The sequence below is a fragment of the Heliconius melpomene genome, chromosome 19 (genome assembly GCF_056956725.1).
Source record: "Heliconius melpomene rosina isolate 202511_hmr_F chromosome 19, ASM5695672v1, whole genome shotgun sequence".
Classification (NCBI taxonomy): domain Eukaryota; kingdom Metazoa; phylum Arthropoda; class Insecta; order Lepidoptera; family Nymphalidae; genus Heliconius; species Heliconius melpomene.
The window spans coordinates 965,893-987,580 of NC_140407.1; the positions used below are offsets into that span (position 1 = coordinate 965,893).

A 21,688-nucleotide genomic window follows, 5' to 3' on the forward strand; every position below is an offset into this window, starting at 1 on the left:
CAAATATTTGAATGTAACTATTTGTAATTTGCTAAAATTTCAAAATTAAATCAAGATTTTACTAAAAATATATATATGTATATTTGTATATTACATACACAATTACAAATTTTTCTCAATGATTGTATGAGTACCTATTTCAATTTTACATAAATCTTTTTAGCTTCTTGATTTTTCATTCGTCTAGCAGAGTAGACACGGAAAACTTAGTGTTTAAACATTTCGTTCTTTGCTAAATAAAAAAAGTAACTATTTTTATAGCGAATTTGGTGATGACATATAAACAATATTTAAAAAACAACAAACGCTACGAATTGTGAGTTTGGTTCTCACATGTGGAAATGATTATTATTGTACTATTTCGATTTTCTGGCTCATTTGCTCAATTGGATACCAATAAAAATTAATTTTTAACAAAAAGAAAAACCGACTTCTAACAACGAACTAAAAAGTGAAAAATAATTATATAAAGATTTTGTAATTTTGAAGTCGGTGCCAAGTAAAACAAACAGGCTTAGTAATTAGATATTGTAGTAAGGGTGTTGTAGCATTAGTTTGACACCGACTTCAAAATTACAAAATCTTTATATAATTATTTTTCACTTTTTAGTTCATTGCTAGAAGTCGGTTTTTGTTTTTGTTAAAAATTAATTTATTTTACGATTTTTAGTGATGGGTAGATCTTAAAATGATGCTTCTTGAACGAGTGGTGATGGTGGTGGTAGTGGTTGTGATTATTCTTTGTAAAATTTCATTTAATTAGCTATTATTTTTGTGCAAAGTTACATTTTGGTATATTGACAAGAACATACATAAAAAGTATTCGGGTGAATTCGGAATCTCCCTTTTTTGAAGTTGGTTGAAAATGAGAACATTCTCTTTTTTGAGATTGGTTGTAAAGAAATGCAACGATCAGGAATCTCACCTCTGACATCAATTTAAAAGTTTTTGCTTGTAACTATTACAGTATAATCAATTTTTTACCAAAAAAAAACAAACTTTCTCAATTTTCACCGGATTCCATAATCGTAACCTAACCAAACTTTCACCAAATTATCCTTGAAGTGTATCCTTTCAAATAAAAAAAGAACCATCAAAATCGGTCAGCGCGACATTGAGTTATTCGGCTATTTGTCGCGCACATACATATGTGATTTTCTCATAGATACCATTGTCAGATATGGACCAAAAAAAAATGGACCATTCGGGAATGGACCATTCGGGAAGCTTCACCTTTCAAATAAAAAAAAATATCAAAATCGGTTCACCCAGTCAAAAGTTATGAGGTAACAAACATAAAAAAAAAATAAAAAAAAAAAATACAGTCGAATTGATAACCTCCTTTTCTTAGACACAGAAGTCGGTTAAAAACAACACAATGTTTCTTTATTTACTATGCTATGCTATGAGATAAGGCATAAAACTATTAATTTATTACAAAAGGAATCGAACCCTTCACGTATACAGTCCGTTCCACCAACCCTCAACGGATGAATAATCTTAAACAACTCAGCAATAAAAGTATTGATTTTCCAAAGGTCATCATCTAACTTGAACTTGGCAATGGACTTTGGCATGAAGCCAATATGTTTGTACCCTGTCATCTTATTCCACTCAATATGATGTTTGCTGACTGCGTCTTGTGAGAATTTATTAGGGAATTAGGTTCGGGTATTAAATGGCTATTACATACACACATACATAATAAATTTCGGTAAAGTACTGTTGATGCTAGGAATATATAAAGTATATAGATTATTTGGCCATGCCATCTTTACCTCGTTGACCTCCTTATCTTTTTTTTATTTTGTAGGTTGTAAAAAACACTTTATATCTCAAAATATGGACGCTGCCTGTTATTTTAGAGGTAGCCTGAAGCTAAAAAACAGTATTCCGTGACACCGTAGTTTTTTAGTTACTTATTCTACTGAGATAATGTTGAGGTTATATAAATCAAGCTGGGTCCGCTTACTACTCATTTCATGTGCTCACATTATTGGCTGCATTCGCCGCGTAATGAAAACCTGTATTGTACTTCCCGTCAACCTACAGTTATGAAATTTGACACGAAGTGAGAACTTGCATAACAAATAATAGAAAATATCCAAAAAATTAAAATTTATGTTTATATAACACATAAAAACTATTATTAACATAAATATAGTTAATTTTATACTAAACGCGTGCATACGCCCGCAACCCAAAGTAATCAACTTTTAAAAGTTGTAATTCCCGTTGACCTACAATCCTGAAATCAGTACGCAAGTCCGACTCGTATTTGACCTATTTTTCGTGATATATAACCATACTAAAATAAATAATCTTTTTTTATAAATATATTTAAATAAATATTCGTAAAGTTCAATGAGGCGAAGCCGCGCGGGGGCCGCTAGTCATTAGTACTTGTTTAATACATAATACGAGTTGTGTTTTAATGAATATTGTAAGCTGCGGTTTTATACTGACCTTCACCTTTCATAATTTATTTTTATAAGCAATAGCGATCTTTACATTTAATAAAAATAATTACAGTCATTTATGAAAATATTATATAATATACAAAATGTAAAAATAATTGCAAATTTTATATATATTACAAACAAACTTTACCCGACGGTAGATTCAAAATTTGAGAAAATGCTTAAATAGTTATCATTTGCTCAATCTGACCAATTAATAAAATATTTAATGAAAACAATAATTAATTCTCCATTTGTAAAACGAACCTATAAACGTCGCGTCTATAATAAAACGTTATCGTAGCGTAAATAAAGATTTATCAACGTAAAACGCAAAAACAATCCGTGGCTTCCACAAAAAGCACAGTATTTTAATTTAATTTGAACGTGAACAAGTTACTTCATGTATTCCCACCTACAAATCCGCCGAAAGCGCAACATTCGACCACAAAGCTCTCTACAACTTAGCACTTTTAAGCTGATAAAGTGCTTTGAGCTTTCACTACGAGCTTAGTTACAATACTATATTTTGAATGCACTATCAAAATGTTGTACTGTGGTTTTCTTTTCATTATGTTTATTTTTACATTTGCACACACAACCACCGTATCCCGCATATAACTGAATACTGAGGGAAAAGAAGTGTTAAGACACTTTGTCTCGACCGTTTTGTCTTTCTACGAGAGCAAGGAAATGAAAATATATTAATTCATTTTGACGAGTTCGACTATACAGACAATTTAATAAATATTCGTTGATTTTACTATTGTAGCCGCGGTTGGGTAAAACAAAAAATGGGGAAGTCCATTTTTTTCTTTTTACTTATAACTAAATCAACTTGACGTTGAGGAGCTTTTTAACTTAACCGAGGAAAGCAATATGTAGGAACATAATAGACGAGGGTTTGACATTTTTTATATCCATCTAATAGGATGTAAGGTGAACAACAGTATTGCCAGAAAGCCAATAACAGTAACGTAATATTACAATTAAAGTAAACATTTTTTATTCAAGATTAAACTTAAATTTTCTGACATTAACCATTTTGATGAAAGGAAATAAAATTATTTGACTTTGAGTATTGCATTTTTTAAACAAAAAAATATTTGTTCAGCCTCTTGATTGCAAATACGATCGCTGTGGGTACGAATCCCATGCGGAGGAATAAATTACTTTCATTCACCTGTAGTTACGAGACAAAGCGCGGCGTTCAGTTCTGCCACTCAACGATTATTTTTTTTTTGTCTATTTCGATGCATTAGGTGCTAATTGATGCAAACTAGTATAATAATAGTATAGTGCAATTTAAAATATTTTAAATACGAATATTTCCCCAAGCGACATTTAAAATTATCAAGTTGTCAGATATTCCCAAGGTAGTCCCGTTAATTTAACGATAAATCTTAACCTCTTGAATTCGAACTCACAAACATTTTTTTTTATTTTTTTAGCATCAGACTATCTAGTGAATTGCAACTTCATTCCCCACTTTCCGTTCAATTTTCGAGATTTTGCATTTTGGCTACTCAACACCACGTTTACAGACACATTTTGTGTCCCTGCACTAAGACTAGCCTCAACATTTTCTTATGGGAATTGGCGCAGTATACCCGAATACAGGCAAACAGTCCGGATACAGAGGAAATCTATTAACATTACTTTGTATTTATTTAGTCTATGTTTGTATAAAATGTGCTACGATGACGTCACATGTTCATATCACTCAATTAAAGCTCAAAAGTATAAAAAGCACTAACAGTCAAACAAAGCTGTCCTCTGCCACATTGTGTTTCAGCGCATTTACAATTTCAAATGAACGACTTCACCAACCAATACCGAATGGGAATGAGAAACTGAATTACCTGACGTTGAATTTACGGCTATTGTCCCCCGATTTGGTTGTTACGTAATTTACGAATTATTTCTTGTTTGTCCTTAAGTTGGTAACTAAGTTTAAATTTACGGATTTAGTTATGTAAAGTTGTTGAAAAAGTAAATAAATTTCGACTAATATACCCTATGTTATTTCAGCTTCAGACTGTATCCCACACATAACAGACTAGGCAGAGGGAACCTGGGAACCTAATATTAAGACACTCCGTTCCCATTAAGACAATTCCGTTCCCCACTTTCGCCGGATTCTCATGTTGAACAGACTCAATGCCACGCTTTACTGTACTTCGTTGCCAGTGCTAGAAAATGAAAATATTAAATATTTAATTCGCCGAGTGGGAATCCAACCCACTATCGCGTTTTATAGCCGCTCGGTTTTGCCCTTATCTCAAAAAAAAAAATCTATTTATACATATGTATGTATGTATATCTTAAATAATATAAATCACAAATTAATTATTGTAAATTTATATTTAGAGCTATATTTTCAGATTTAAAACCACGAAAAAAATATGGTTATATGTAAACGGTGGTTGTTTGAAAATTATAAAAAAATTGAATGAGATTATTATTTATATTAGTTGACGAAACGTAACCAATCGGTCTGTATCTGATCAATCTATAGATTTTTTTGTACAAACCTACCCACCTAGCTTCATGAACGTACGGCTCTTATACTAGAATTGATATATATTTTTTTATAGCCAATAAAAAAGCTTTGATTGATTGATATGACATTTATAACAAGTTGTTCAATGAATAGCTGTTTCGAGGTTAACCGGTATATTTCAATACAATACAGTAACTCTATTCATGAAGTGAGTACTGCGATGTTTTTCGGTTGATTTTTATGTATTTTCCGGTTGTATGTTAGTAAATGTAAAACATTGACATGATTTATCCTGCAGGATAGACAGAAGGTACCTGGGAACCTAATATTAAAAAAGTCTGTTCTCATTGACACTCTCCACTTTTACACTTTTTTGATTTATGAGCTTACAGTATTAAGAACTCTATACACAACGCCATTCAGACTGGTAGTTTTCGATAGTGTTTAATTTACAAATGTTTTTTAGAGGTTCGAATCTCAAAAGGAAAAAAACGGTACCCTTATACAATCAGTTTGTGGCCATGTGATCTTGAGATGACATGACAGAGGGTTGACACCCTGACATGACTTTCATCTCAAGATCGCATGGAAGTATTGAGCTGTAATTAATATCTATAAGTCTACGGTCCCTTGGAGTACAGAAAAAAAAAATTAAGTGAACGCAATAAAAAACAAGCATTTAAACATAGCTTTTGCTGCATTTTGTGTGAAATTCGCCGCGTAATCAAACCTATCTAGGGTACCTACCTGTGGTACTTCCACTACGGAGAATAATATGAACACAACAAGTATTTTCGTTTCCCGGTACGGCAAACCAAATGTGGCGTTAGACTCCTAACTACGTTCAATTTCAATGTCTCTAAAACAAGAGAAAGTGGAGAACGGGATAATTTATCATTAGTATCTCGCGTTTATATGCACAAAATGTGAGAAATTTATGGAAATATAGGAATATTCAGATTTCGTAGCTAATGCTACGAAAATTTAATATTTCGTAGCACTAGCTACATATTATGGAGCTACATGTGTATGAATAATATTACATATAACGACTTTAATTAGATTTGAGCTTACACATATTAGTTTCTGTAGGTAACAGTTAGTGCTTAATGAGCACTAATTTATTATATTCTAACTGTACTAAATTGCGAATACTTAGTGAAATATTTATGTTTAATATATATGTTATAGCAATAAAATACTCGTAATACTATTCATTCAATATGGAGCCAGACATATCGCAGGGCAAGGACACTGAGAATATAAACGGGATAGGTTGTCGATTCGATTACCACTCGAGGAAATTAAATATTAAATATTTTAATTTCATCGCTCTGGTATCGAAGCAGTGTGGCGTTAATTTCCGCCACTTAACACGCAATGCCTTTAGCAAAGTACAGCCTTTTCCTGCAGACTCGAAGGTTATGGCTTCGATTTCTACTCAAGGGAATGAATTATTTACATTTTCAGCTCCAGTTAGACAAAGTACAGCGCAGAGTTCCCGATTGTATCTTGGCACTCGGTTTTATCTGTCTACTTTTCTTTATACAAGAACAGCGTAACAATTAATATAGAGTTTTAACCTAGAACATTAAAAAATAATGTACTTAGTATCAAAGTAAATGTAACACAAACTAAGATGTATATACATTATATATGTACTAGTATATGTAACAGAACATTAAGCACTTTACTTAGGACAGGTGGGAAGCTCGTCATCAGGTGTTTGTTGTCACTTGAATTACATAGAATCTCCCATTAATTATATGTTTAATCTTACTCATTTATATTATGATAAATATAATTATCAAATTATATATAAAGAAGCCAGTCGTGGCCCATGTGGTTGTGAGTTAGATACACCCTTGAGGAAATGAAATATTTATTTAAATTTATATTTTCATTTCTTCGCTCTGTTCTTGAGGCACATTGCGGCGTTAAGTTCTGCCACTCAACACGCAATATCTTAGAATTCAGCGAAAAGTTTAATTTTGAATTATTTTTATCAGTTAAGCGCGGCGTTATGTTCCGAAAGTTAACGGAAAATATCATGAAAATTAGGTAAGGAATGTCTTAATACTAGTTAAAGTAGATTAGTGAGAGGGAACTCTCACTATCCTGCTATATCCTGAAGAATATGCCGTGAAGCCAACAAAAAAAGTAATATTAATTTTGCATTACACTGACAAATTAGACAGCTACTACGCGCGTGTTGCTTAAATTAAGACAACGTTTCGAGTACGTATTTTATGAGATGTTATTTAATTTTTTTTAACAATTTTTTACCATCATTCTGTGAAAAAAGGATTTTACTTAGAAATCTATTACACAATCTTTTTATATAGAAACGGCAAACAGCAAATCGTTCCATGTAAGGGGTCGTCGTGACAGTGTAACGGCGTCTGACTATAAACACGATAGTTATGGGTTCGATTTGGGTTGAGTTCCCTCTCTCACAATGTGTCGAAGATAAAAAAATGGATTTATATTACACAACCAATAATTTTAAGTACTCACAAGAACTCCCAACAGAGTATTAAAGTGTCTTATTTAATAAAAGAACCAAAGTAGTAGTGTTGAATGTAGAAAATGATTTTCAGTATGACTTTGTCTATCATAGAAAACTGTAGAACAGCAGTCGAGATGTTTTTGACGAGTGTCTGCATTCTCGAGCCCCTCATTAAAACTTGCTTTACATGGAGTTTGAGTTTCCTTTGTGCTCCTTTATAAGTATCTTATTATTTGCCCTTTTATAAAAACGTCCAATTTTTATTTGCATTTAGTCTAATATTTCTTCGATCTTTTAATATTGAAAATTAATTGTGGCCATCGTGGCGCAACATGAGGACCGTGGCTCAAACCCCATCAGGAACTCCACCCGAGGAAAATGTCTAGAAATCATGACTTTGAGGTGTTCCAAACTCGCAACATGCATTATTTTAGATTCGTAAGCTATCATATGTTATTTAATAAAGCAAAAACTATTTAGTAGGTTTGTACAACATTTGCAACTCGAATATTTTGTGCCATATTACAAAATATTTCCGTATTAAATGAAATTACACACTAGTACTAGATCAATAAAAATAATGTCGTATTACTAACACTATTAACTTATCAACAGATGGTGCCCTGCGGGGGGAGATAGACGTGCGCGGGCGCGGCACGGAGCCAGCGTTACTCCACGAACTGCATTCAACGCTGCCACCTGCCGCGCCCGAAACCTGGCACACCATCTCCCTTATCCTCAAAGGACTCGTCTTCATCACAATCATTCTTGGAGCACTCCTCGGAAATGCTCTCGTCATCATATCTGTCCACCGTCACCGGAAACTTCGAGTCATCACCAACTATTACGTCGTCAGTCTCGCCGTCGCTGATATATTGGTTGCTTTGTGCGCGATGACGTTTAACGCGACAGCTGAACTAACTGACACTTGGCTTTTCGGCCCTATCGTCTGTGATATCTTCAATTCTCTTGATGTTTATTTCTCCAGCGCGTCTATTCTTCACTTGTGTTGCATATCAGTCGATAGATATTATGCTATAGTTCGCCCATTAGAGTATCCTGTTACAATGACGCATAAAACGGTATGTTTCATGCTTGCAAACGTTTGGCTCTGGCCAGCCTTTATTAGTTTTGTTCCGATTTTCATGGGATGGTATACAACAGAGCAACACCGCCAAGAAAGAAAGTCTCATCCAGATATTTGTATGTTCAAAGTCAACATGGTATATGCAATAATATCATCTAGTGTCTCTTTCTGGATACCAAGTGTTGTAATGATATCAATGTATTGTAAGATATTTAGGGAGGCTATAAGACAAAGAGAAGCATTGACGAGAACGTCCTCAAATATTTTGCTCAATTCTGTTCATATAAAACACACATCGCATAGCGCACATCATTCACATTATTTGCATCCTGACAGAAGACCATCGGACATAAGTCCAAATTATAGCACATTCACTGAAGTTGGTCCAGAAGAAACTGAGTTAGGTGGAGAAGTCGTGATGGCTTTGGGGGACATATGTCCAAGTAAAGAAGCCAGTCCTAGAAAATCTGTGAATATCAGCTGTGACACAGCTAGTTCTGGATATTGTTCTGGAGGTTCTAACAAAAGATCATCCAGTGGGCAACCACCTAGTGGTTGGAGGCCAAGCTGCACATCCGCAGTTGCTACACGAGAGTTAGCCAAAGCAGCAACTGAACTAAATTCTCAAGGTAAGGCTTTCTGGAATAATCTAATATATAGTATAAGTGTCTAGTATAAACATATAGTATGAGTATACTTTAGAAAATATATTTAATGTGAAATAGATTTTTTTATTGGGTCATAAATTAAAATATCAAATGAGTAATGAAACACAAAGATAAGCGATACATCGTGTGAATGGATGAATATGGTCCGCCATTTTAAAATCAGATAAATCTCTTTGAAGTTTGTTCGTAATGTGATTGTTATCTTTTATACGCGAGTTTTGATTAAAATTTATACACGAGGCAAAATTTTTATCTAAAATATTCATAGCACATACTAAGAAATTTATATTCTTAATTAACTGTTTAAATATGGCTGTATTTTAAAATTTTATAAAGGAAATTTTAAAATACTATTTAGTAAAGAGACGTATAAAAATTTTCATTGTGTCAGTAATAGTAAATCTTCAAAAAAAAATAATGTTAAGAAGAAATCGAGGAGATGTATAATTAAGTTTTTCTCTCGCAGAGCCAAAGAGAGTTGTGAGTTACTTTTTGTTTTAGCTTCAGTCTGTAACTCACATAGCAAGGTGAATGGAGGGAACCCATTGTAAAGACACTTCATTGTCCGTCCATGCTTTTAAAACATTACGTGTCAACCGGTAGCACTCAACTCAATAATTTATTTCCCCGAGCAGGAACAGAATCCACAACTGGCACGTTTACGGTCAAATGCTATTTATTCCGCTATGCCACGACATCTTCGATGAAATTTCTAGATGAACTTTGATATCAAAAAATATATTTTATTAAAATTTATTAACAAAATTTGGTAGCTCATTTGACTTGTCTGGCTTGACAAAGTAGGTAAATGGCTGTGATTACGCCATGTTTCGAAATTAAAGGTGGTAGTGGTGGTAGATAGAAAAGACTGTAACGACAATTAGTAATTAATTCTATTTGTTCTATAAATTCTAATTGTACCTAAATAAATATAATTATCCTTCAATTAAATTTGTTCAGAAGAAGATTTCTTTTTAAAAAAAATCAGTTATAATAAAAAAATAAGTGAAAAATTTCAATGAGAGTATTTGTCATCATTCATTTCTGACCACCTTTACTTACTAGGCAAGTGTTTGAAACGTAGCATCCTATACTATCCTATCTATACTAATATAATAAAGCGGAAGAGTTTGTTTGTTTGTTTGAACGCTAAGATCACTGGATCTACTGGTCCGATTTACTTTGTTTTTGTTTTGTATGAAAGCTGTATTCTTCAGAAGTGCTATAGGCTATATAACATTACATTATACATATATACTAATATATTTTAAAGTACTTTCTAATTTGACATGCAATTTATTCTGCCATGTTAATAACAACCGTCGAGTCGCTACGCGACCGTTTGACCGCGACATTTTGATATTCATCCTTATGAAAATAAATATAATAGTCACTTTTGAGCATTTCATCTAGATTGAAATTATAGTTTACTGTATAACATTCTAATAAATAATTAAGGAGATGTCACTGATTCGAAATGACCTAGCCTTCGTGCGGCATAGTATGAGTATGACCGACGCGAAAATATTCTTATAGTTCAAGCAGGCGTAGCCGCGTCCGGGTCCACTAGTATCTTATAAAACAAAGTCGCTTTTCGTGTCTGTCTGAACTTTCTAACTCTTCTTCTTCTAAGCCACCCAACGGATTTTGATGCGATTTTCACCATTAGGTCGAGTATTTTTCAGGGAAGGTTTATATATAGTTTATTATTTGTACATTCTTATGAAAATAACATAAATACGATAAATGTGTATAAAGCCCTACCCGTTGAGACACTTTCGCGCATGCGCTGCTTTAATGGTAACTACCACATGAAAATAATGTACTGGAGTATTGTTCCTCTTAATAAGATCTACAAAAAAGTCCGCGGTGGCATATTCGTATCTTTTAAGAATAACGTGTAGTGATCATGTTTCTGTCTAAAAATAATAATTTCAATATATTTTTTATTGTGAGGGATATTTTTCCATAATGGTATTAATCCTTATCCTTTAAAATACTTTATTAATTTTCTACGTTAAACGAAGATAAAATTTGCGTCTTACACTATTTCGAAATTGCGAATAGTTTTAGAGAAAAACGCATTTAATTGTTAACACATCACGCCGTTCACACATCAGCTGTATCGAGTCAAGTTTTACTTATCCCTTACTCTCAGCATATAAATAAGTGTATTAGTTACGTTGGTCATTTAATGTAGATCAAGACTGTCTTTTACTGTTTTTCATTTTAATAAGTACTTTAGAAGATTAGTAGCACAGATTTATAATTACGGTACCTACTAAAAAATCCTTGCTGTGTAAAACAACTGTAAAATCCTTATTGAAACTATGAAAATGCGGGTTGCATTAGGGTTTAATTAATTTTCACATTATCTTAAGTGCTTTGCAAGCATACATTATATGAATAATCCAGTAGTTAAAGCGGGCGAAGCCGCAAGAGGGTCGCTAGTAATCAATAAGTGATTTTTCAGAAAGAAAAGTAATATTGACGCACCTCGAAGATTGAACTCTACATAGAGTTGGACTTTCTATGTATAAATGTCAAACTGATTTTATCCAAGCAAATGAATCTAAACGACCCGGCTTCCACAGCCTTCCTACTGTCTATTTGAAACCAAATTCTATCACTTTGAAATAAAGTCCAGAATTACTATTTCACAATTTTATAATTTTATGTAACTCCAAATATTTCAAAAGATAAAATATTTTAGATTTATATGAAATTATTTGAGATATTTTTATGAGAGAGAAACTTATAATTATACAAGTAATTATATGGTTCAATGAAATATCACAAATGTATTAGACAACTTATTTTAATTCAATAGAAATAGGCTGTTTCTGAAAAGTTTCGTAATAAATTATTTCACTTATTTTTGCAAATAAATGAAAAATAAAAGTCTTATAATGAAACTAAATATATAACATTATAAGTTTGCGCTCGATAAAAAAAGAGACCTAAATCATTCACTATTTAGATATAATAAAATTACAATATCAAATTATATTATATAGCAGACCCGACCCTACGAACATTTATTAAATATATTTATGAAATTGTTTTCAGTTTTCAATACATTTAGTAAGAAAATATAAGCTAAATGTAAACTAAGCTAATTTACTAAATAAACAACATAAGCCGAAAAAGAATAATAATAAAACATAAGTAAGGAAAATAATATTCTTTATATTAGAAAAAATATCTGAGAAATCGAAATGAATAAACAAAATAAGTAAAAGTAAGTAAAGGAGATTCTTAATATTAAAAATAATAAGAAAATTGAATCAGTGATATCTCCTAAAGTATTTATTATAATAATGAAAGCTATTGTTGTAATTTAAATAGATAAAGTTATTTACACATATTTAACTAAATATATTTCAGAAGGATTATATTTTAAGTATTTCTAATTTTACCTTATGCTAAATTAAGGTCGATGTTGAGTTCCACCATTAAGAAATTTAAAATCGAAAACTCGTGAAACCTCATATAACATCTATACAATAACTATATAATGTATTACATACATAAACTTCTTTGTAACTTAAATAAAACAAATCTAACGAAAAGTAAAATAAATAGCTAAAACTATTCAAAGAATAGTTCAATAGAGTAGAAGAAAAATAAACCTAAGCTCACATTTCTGCTAATGACAAACTTCAAAGTCCAACATAACGAGCTTTTAAGTCACTCTAACTTTCAATCTCAGAGCTTCTCAATAGCTAGTCGCTGTAAAAAGAAATAAGCGTATTGTATGGCTAGTGCGTTATTATTGTCATAAGTATAGTAATCGAATACAATAGCTAAAGAATATTCTTTTAGATACTTGTAACTGTGCGTGTGTGTAAATGTGTTTATTATTATATCTGCCAATTTGCCAGCTCTGGTAGACGAAGCGTGACGGCGAGTTCCGCCTTTCAACACGTTTTCTTGTCTTAAAAATTATGCGGAAAGCGGAGAATGTACTCGTAGTATCTTAACACTAAATTCCTTCTTCCTAACCTGTAATGCGGGAAAACGTGTAAAACTATTATGAAAATTGAAATGCGGTTAAAATAAAAATTCCGAAACCAAACTGGAGGTAAACGAAACTATTACGATCTTTATCTACCCATAGTTGTTTACAAGCACATTATTCCAACTTATTGTATAGATATCAAGAGTTCTATTTGTTTAGGTTTCTATTTATATAAACAACCAAAAGAAAATATTTGTCGCTACATAGAATCAATACGAAAGGGATCGTGATATTTGCTATATTGTAAAAGACAGATACAGTATTTTCATAATAATCACAAATAGAAACTTTTTTTATATATTTTTATAGCTTATTGGCCATAGTAGGAACTGTCATTTGTCATACATTTGGGATATTCCATGTTGAAATGCTGGTCAATTTTTTATATTTTTACGCGGCTTTTGCAGAAGTTTAGTAAGGAAGTTAGTAAAGCTAGATCCTCATAAAAATGTGGTCCGCATCTTAGAACCAATTTATTATTTACGTCTTTTTTATGTATAGCGGTAAGAAATACTCGTTTTATAAAATTTAATTTAGGAAATGTTATAATAATAACATTTTACAAAAAAAACTATATTTCATTTATTTTTAATTTTTATGATTTATAAAACAAAACGAAAATCTATAAAATACTTAAATTTGCAGAATACTAACAAATATTATCACAATTGAAGTATACATATGCTGGCATCACCACAATGTCTCTACATAAAACGTAAAATAAAATAATGCCAACCAATAAGCTGTATACAAAATTGCCGGTGTTCGATGTTCCATCGATATGCAAATTGTAGAGCTGCATTTCTCTGAGCATCTCTTCAATTTGACGTAATAGATTTTTCTTACTCTTATTTTCAATATATTCTAACTGAGAGAATGTAGATTTGAATACAAGTGCCAAGTTGATGATATTTTGTAAGAATTTTACATTTTTATAGAAACAGCAATTTAAGTCTTATAAATGACGTATACGCACACGAAGTGTCGGGCTATGATTCGTTTTCTATAAATTATATACCATATTCTATACCATTCATTTGTAATAGCAAAATACAGCATAATGCATTATACAATTAATTATGATACTAATGAATATTTAATTATTCGTAGGTGCATCGCTACGAGCGGCTGGCAAGTCATGGCGGGCGGAGCATAAAGCTGCGCGTACACTAGGGATAATTGTTGGCGTGTTTTTGTTGTGCTGGTTACCTTTTTTTCTTTGGTAAAAATTTTTTCATTATAAAATTATATTTTTTATAATAAAAAGTCACATATTAGCTGTAAATGATCTTTTTTTGTGACTTTAATATATAAAACAATCTAGTCCCAATTAATATAACAAGTTATTAATAAAATGTTTGTACCGTTTAAATAAATAGACTATATGTATATCATAAATACGCAAAACCGATACTTATGTTTGTCACTAAATATTTTCACAAATATAAATTGAACTCGTAAGCTAGATAGTAGCTAGATAAGCAATTAGATATGCCAATAAATCAGCAGCGTCAGGCTAGTGGAATATATTTATTAGTAATAAATTCAATAATAATATTTTTTTATCTCAGGTACGTGACAACAAACGTTTGTGGAGAACCGTGTCAAACCCCACCTATAGTCGTCGGCGTACTTTTCTGGATAGGCTACTTCAATTCAGCACTAAACCCGCTTATATATGCATATTTCAACCGTGACTTTCGAGACGCATTCAAAAATACTCTAATGTGCGCTCTACCTTGCTGTTTCAGCTGTTGGAAAGATACTGGAACGGCTTCCTTTGTGTGATAAGTGCATGCCTCTAGATCTACACTTTGCATTTACTACGTAGTCCAACTTAAATTATTAATACAGAAAGATTTCTGTTAGCTTCACGCTGTGTCCACATAGCAGGATAGGCAGAGGGAACCCTAAAAACCTAGTATTAAGACACTCTGTTCCCATTAAGATGCTTCAAACTACTTTCCGCCAAATTCTGGAGGCATTGCATATAGAGTTGCGGAACTCTACGCCGCTCTTTGTCAATAGAAAAAAATAAGAGAGAATAATAAATATTTATTAATAGATCTCTATGTAGAGAAAAGATAAAAAGCTATTTTCATGAACTTTTAAATTAACTTTGTTTATAAGTTCTGTTTAAGTCTTACTAAAATACATCGTGTAGATCTAGATATGTATATAAAAAATATGCTTTATATGTGTTAGTAAGTTGTCCTATTAATTATTATAAATATTTATTTTAAAATAACATTGAAATTACACTTAAATACGAAATACTGATTGTATACACATATCTAATCCTTAAGATAACTTTGGTTTACGAGACTGTATAATATACTCTACGTTCATTTCTGTTTTTAACCGACTTCAAAAAGGAGGGGGGTCTCAATTTAGTTATTTTTTTTTGTTTTATATACATATTATATATACTATAATTATTAATACATTTTTTTTTATTTATGTTCTGTCAAATGTACTATCAAGAAACTAAACCTTTAGCTTCCCGCATAATAAATATGTCACATTCATTGTAATCGACAATTTAACGGAGGACTACTTAATTACGACATACACTAAGTATTAACTAAGCAAGTACCGTTGGCAATATAGCTTTCATATTATAACAATCTATTGAAACCCTCTCTCGTGATTATATATGTATTTACTCCTATTGTATTATAATTAATTAAAAATACCAACACATTTTGATCAAACTGTAGGCCTTTTAATTATAATGTATGGATTTCATTTCACTCAGAATAAAACACATTAAGCTTTTTTGGCACTATAAATCTTTTTTTAAACTTCTATGCGAATCGTAATCAGTAAATCCAAGGTATTTTTATTTGTATACACGTTTTAAAATCGAAGGATTGTCTTTACAAACCAAAGTTATCCCAAATGATTAACAATACATACAAACATATATGCAACACAACGAATTTTTCCATAGACAGTTCACTTTTAACTTCAAGAAAATAAATTCGCCATCTATAGGAATAAATAAAAGCAATAATTTTCATTAGTTATATAATTAGGCAATATTCTACAAAATAAGGCTTGTTGTACATTACACACTTCTAGAATAGGAAGGTGTAAACAGGGGACTTACCACTCTCTTGTGCCCTCCATTGAAATTAATAACAATATAAAACTAATATATATGTAAAAACTAAAAAAATATAAAATGAAAATTTATCATATGCCAGAAAAACACGAATACCCATCATATTTATATACGTTTACATAACTTTATAAGTAATTTTACATAGCCAATTATGTCCAGACGACAACTATATCATAATAGTAGCTTTTTCAATATTCATAAGTTTCTTTTGTAATGTATAGCAAGCTCTATTTTACATACTATATATCATATTATATACATATATACGCATACTTTTATATATTTTCCTCCTATAAATCATTTTGATAGAAAAAAATAATAGTGATTATAGCAAAAATAATAATAAGATAGACGTATTTTTTCATTACCTTTTTGTGTATTTTTTCTGTAATAAGCTATTTTTAGTGCTTATAATATTGGCAATAACTTAAGGATTTGAACTCTATGTCATTAATTAGATAAGTAATATAATTCTCTAAATGTACGATAGATTCTTAAAGTGTCCTAGTAAAGTATGAAGTACTATGTAAAATATTGATGTCCATTATTACCTTGCAGTCCTAGAAACTTAACTATGATTCGAATAATTATTATGTAAAAAAATAGGTTTCACTTAATTTTTAATAATCATCTCACAATACTACAAACTAATTTTTAATATTCTACTTTAAAATTTTATTGTTAAATATTATTAAACTATGTTAATGTTAAACTTATTTTTAGCAAATATTTATTGTAATTACTTAAAAACTTACGTATACGCCAAATTTTCAATGACATTTGGACAACTCTGGCTAAAAAAAATCTATAGAAAAAAAAACTTAAAGCTTTTTCTACACCAAATGCTACACGAAGCACATGTGCTCGAGATGTAAGTTTTATGGACCTGAGCTCGAGGTAATAAATGCATATCAAAAATGAAAGAACAATAAATTGCAAATAAATATCATAATCACATCACAATCTTTACAACAAAATAAATATATAAGAAGATAGATAGAACTCAGAAGCAAACAAATATAAGCATACATAGAAAGAAAAATTAAGTGATTAAATCTATAAATACTGTTTTCCGATACAATAAATCCAATGCCAAAGTCGAGTGACCGTCTAACTCCAGTGTAACTGTAACTTAACATGCGATATCACGTGACTGGGAAAATAACTAATTTTAGTAAACAAGATTTTTATTGTTTAGATTAATCTATTTACTCATTATTTTGACATATAAGAATAATTAATTATTAATTTTACGTTCTGTTCTGATAGAATACTTAGTTACTTTTCCCTCTTAATAATTTTGTTTGACTCTACATAATTTTTTACATTACTGTTAGAGTATTAATTAAATTAAATACTTAGTGTTATTGTGATATAGCTATAGTACTTACTATATATTTTATAAGTCTGACAGTATAAAAGTGTTCTCACAATTTCTTAAGGGAAACCTAATAACGAGATAAAATGTAGAGTCATCCAACGATAAGTGGCACGTTTGATCTTAATAAATGATCTTTTTTACCTGAATACTTAAATTCATTTGTGATCTTCTAATATATTATATGATATGAAAATGACTTTAATAGCTTAAATATTTTTGAGGTAATTTTAGTAGGGCTCTCTCATTGTTAGCGCGATGGTTGTAGTTTTGATTCTCACTAGAAGTAAATTACATTATTTTCATTTCTCCGCTCTAGTGGATAAAACGTGATGTTGAGTTCTACCATTCCCCATACAATGTATATTTGAATTGGGCGGAGGGTTGAGAACGTAGCAATTTAACACTCTCTGCATAAATATATTGCAATGCGGGAAACAATGTGGGCTGCAAACATAAATTTTGTAATTCTATATAATGTACTGTAAGGCAATTTAAAGAATTTTTGATAGTTAAAAAATGTTAATGCTTTATGAAAACGACTATTAATATAAAAAATAACTTTATTAAATTTTCCCTCAATTTGTCACTCAACACAAACAATGCCTCGAAATGGAAAATGATCGTGAATTTCTCGACGACTGCGGGAGGCCGCTAGTATTTTATAAAAGCAACTTCTATAATATAAAAAAAATATCTAAATATAAACATAAAAAGGGGTTAGAACACTTTTATACTGACTGCCTCATTACTTATATTAATAAGCTTCATTTAATTTGTAGTTGAATTTAGTTTTAATATACATATTGTATAATTATTTTCTATATATTATAAAATACAATATATAAATAAAGAAGTGGTAGTTATATTAAATTTATTTGCAAATGGGGAAAAGAAATACGTAATTACTAAGTGTTTTAGATATCAATTGGCTGTAGTATTTAAGTTGTACATAGAATAAAGGCTTATATAAAATAAGTTTATGTAATATTTTATGATTATATTATAAGACATGAATTTCGCCATTATAAGCTATTTTTCTTAAGTATTACTTGAATATAAGGCTCTATGTACATAAAAAATACTACTAATTTTCATGTGATAGAGTTTTTATTGTTTTTTTTAAATATATTTAGCAGACAATAAAGTTCGGCGTTAAGATACGCCACTCAACCAGCAATATCTTGAATTCAGGGAAGAAGAGAGGAAGTTGGAGAATAATTATCTTAATACTAGATAGAGAGTATCTAGTATTAAAACGTTATGCATGCTTCTAAAATTCATAAATACACCAATACTTTAAACAATGAAAAACGATATCCATAAATGTACATTGGAAGATCCGAGTTGGAATCAAACCCACAACAGCCGCGTTTGCAATCAAAAGCTGCGCTACATATACTATATTGTATACAAAATAAATATTTTATTAATATCTACCAAGACAGAACCGTTGAGTAAACTGTCTCGAGTGGCTTGAATGGCTCTCATATATTTTTTAATAAGTCAGGTGCTCTCTTTCAGAGTTGAGTGATGATATTTTGAACTGTACACAAAATAAGAACTTAACAGTTCAAGGACGTAACGAATTTGCATGAGATTCAAAAAATAATACATTTATATGTGGCGCAGCATCCGACTGTAAAAGCGACGGTTTTGGGTTCGACTCTTTCATGGGAAAAAATGGTTCGGTGCACGGGAAACTGGAGTATCCTGAGATTGGGTTCCCTCTACCTACCCTGCGAGAAAAAGCAAGTGAAATTATTTCTTTTATCAATAGTTTATAGAATACTAGCGGCCCGCTCGCGGTTGCACCCGCGTGAACTATATTATTATTAATTACTGTCTCCATGGTTACGTCCTAGTGACGTCAATGCAAAATTTGACACTCCTAGCATTTGTAGTAACGAAGTTTCATACAAACTGTCGATCCCAAAAACAACCCCTTAGAAGTCGAATATTGCAAATTCCCGTCTTAGCGAGCACCTACGTCCTATAAGTAATTCCTATGCAAAATTTGAGATTCCTAGCACATGTAGTTTCTGAGATTTCGTGATGAGTGAGTGACCTTTCGATTTTATATATATAGATTAGTATTCAAATATTTTTTTTACTATTAATTATAATTGGCCACAATTTCTTTGTGGCCAATTGTGTCACAATTAAAAATGTCTTAAAAAATGTGTTAAAAAGTGTCACATTTAGGGAAAAAAGTTTATATTTCATAATACTTTCGCTTTTATGAAACTACTATTAAATATATTATAAATTATCTGGATCTATTTCAAGATGTTATTTGGTACGTTTGTATAATTTTTTTAAACGCGTAATGAAGTTCAAAAAATCTATTATAAAACTCTTCCTTTGTAACCTATTTCTGCAAAAGGAGGAGGTTATCAATTTAATATAGTGGACGTACCAACATGAAACATGATATGAAATGTTTCCACTTGGAGAGACCCACTTGGTAATCAACCTCTTCATATATGTCCGTGGTCCTCATTCTTCTTCTTGAGTGACCTTCCTACAGTATCATGGGGACTGTGTTCTCGAAGGTCAACCGAGGTCTCCATCTACCTATCTTACCACTTACTCTTACTTTTATTATTTTTTGTCATTCTTTTGTCACTCATTCACTCGACCTGCTTAGAAACTTTTATTTAACGATATTATATCAATATTTTTCATATACGACTACCTTTTTGACACACAAAAAGTAATTTGAAATAGATTTAGATTGTATTTCGAATTAATATTTAAGTCTAAACCTAATTATATTTCTTGTAAAATTGTAAATAATGTATTATAAAACAATAAGAGCAATAATATAATTAAGCTTTGTTAGTCAATAGATTGGTAATATATGTTTTTATCATTCTTGTTGAAATGGATGTCGTGACGTAGACATACGTAATGTATGTGTAAAAGTTAAATTAAAATAAATGGTTAAATATCTGTATTGGTTTTATTTAACACTTTTTTTTGTTCCTAGAATAATAAAATGAATATAGTTCATATCCCAGAGAAGGAGTCGAACCTAACACCAGACCAGAGGCACAGCCTCTACGCCACACTAACGCAAAACTGATAAAGTGCGACGTTGAAGGAAGTAGGAAACGGAGTTTCTTGACAGTAGGTTCCCTCTGCCTACGCTGTTATACGCGGAATGTAGTGATAAATAATTATTCGGAATGAAAAATAAAGTATTTAACCGTATTGATCGCGTTTTCTTCATTCAGTGTAAGTTTTCGTCTCTAAATACCAACTGTGGTCGTCCCTTAAACTAAACTTGAAAACATCGAAATGACATAACAACGTCAATACTAATGGAAGGGTTGTCCATAAAAGGGTTCACCCGCAAAGGCACGAGCTTTCAGTATATCCCTTCTATTAATGTAGTTATTTAGGACTGAGAAACCTAAATTTGTAATTCTATTGTTTGTAAGCTTTCGAATGAAACATAAAAGAAATTTGTGATCGGCACAGTGGAATAGAAATAAAGTGAGAATACATTCTCATCAACTTACGTCAAAATCGTTATATTATGCTTGTTAAAAAAAATATTCATATTGTCACCATCTCCGTAGGGAGATTTATGCTATTTTTTGCTTTGCTGAGATAATTGAAAAATTTTAAAGTACTATTCCACTTAGGAACTAATATCGCAATTCCTATATCTAAAACTTGGGCGTAAAATGAATAACGTAGTGGCTTGTCTCTAGTGCCTGCATGTAGCTAAACAAAGTAAAAATCAAATGCTAAAAATTATCAACCAAAATAGGCTGTCGTGGCGCAGGGGCACAGTCAGTTCATACTCGTAGAAATAAAATATTTAATATTTTCATTTCCTCACTCTGGGAAAGAGGTAAAGCGCAGCGTTAAGTTCCGCCACTCAACACGCAATGCCCTCAAAATTCGATGGAAAGTGGAGAATTA

At 31.2% G+C, this 21,688-nt stretch overlaps 1 protein-coding gene across 1 annotated transcript in view; it reads left to right on the top strand.

Annotated features, from left to right (window-relative positions):
- LOC146528221 (octopamine receptor beta-2R-like) overlaps positions 1–20,707 on the top strand; it is a 42,375-nt gene extending 21,668 nt beyond the window's left edge. The window contains exons 2-4 of the mRNA XM_085202778.1: positions 8,087–9,187; positions 14,358–14,469; positions 14,819–20,707. Coding sequence (XP_085058904.1) covers positions 8,087–9,187; positions 14,358–14,469; positions 14,819–15,035 — 1,430 coding nt within the window. The 3' untranslated portion in view covers positions 15,036–20,707. The remainder of the gene's footprint in view (positions 1–8,086; positions 9,188–14,357; positions 14,470–14,818) is intronic.
- Positions 20,708–21,688: the final 981 nt, after the last annotated feature.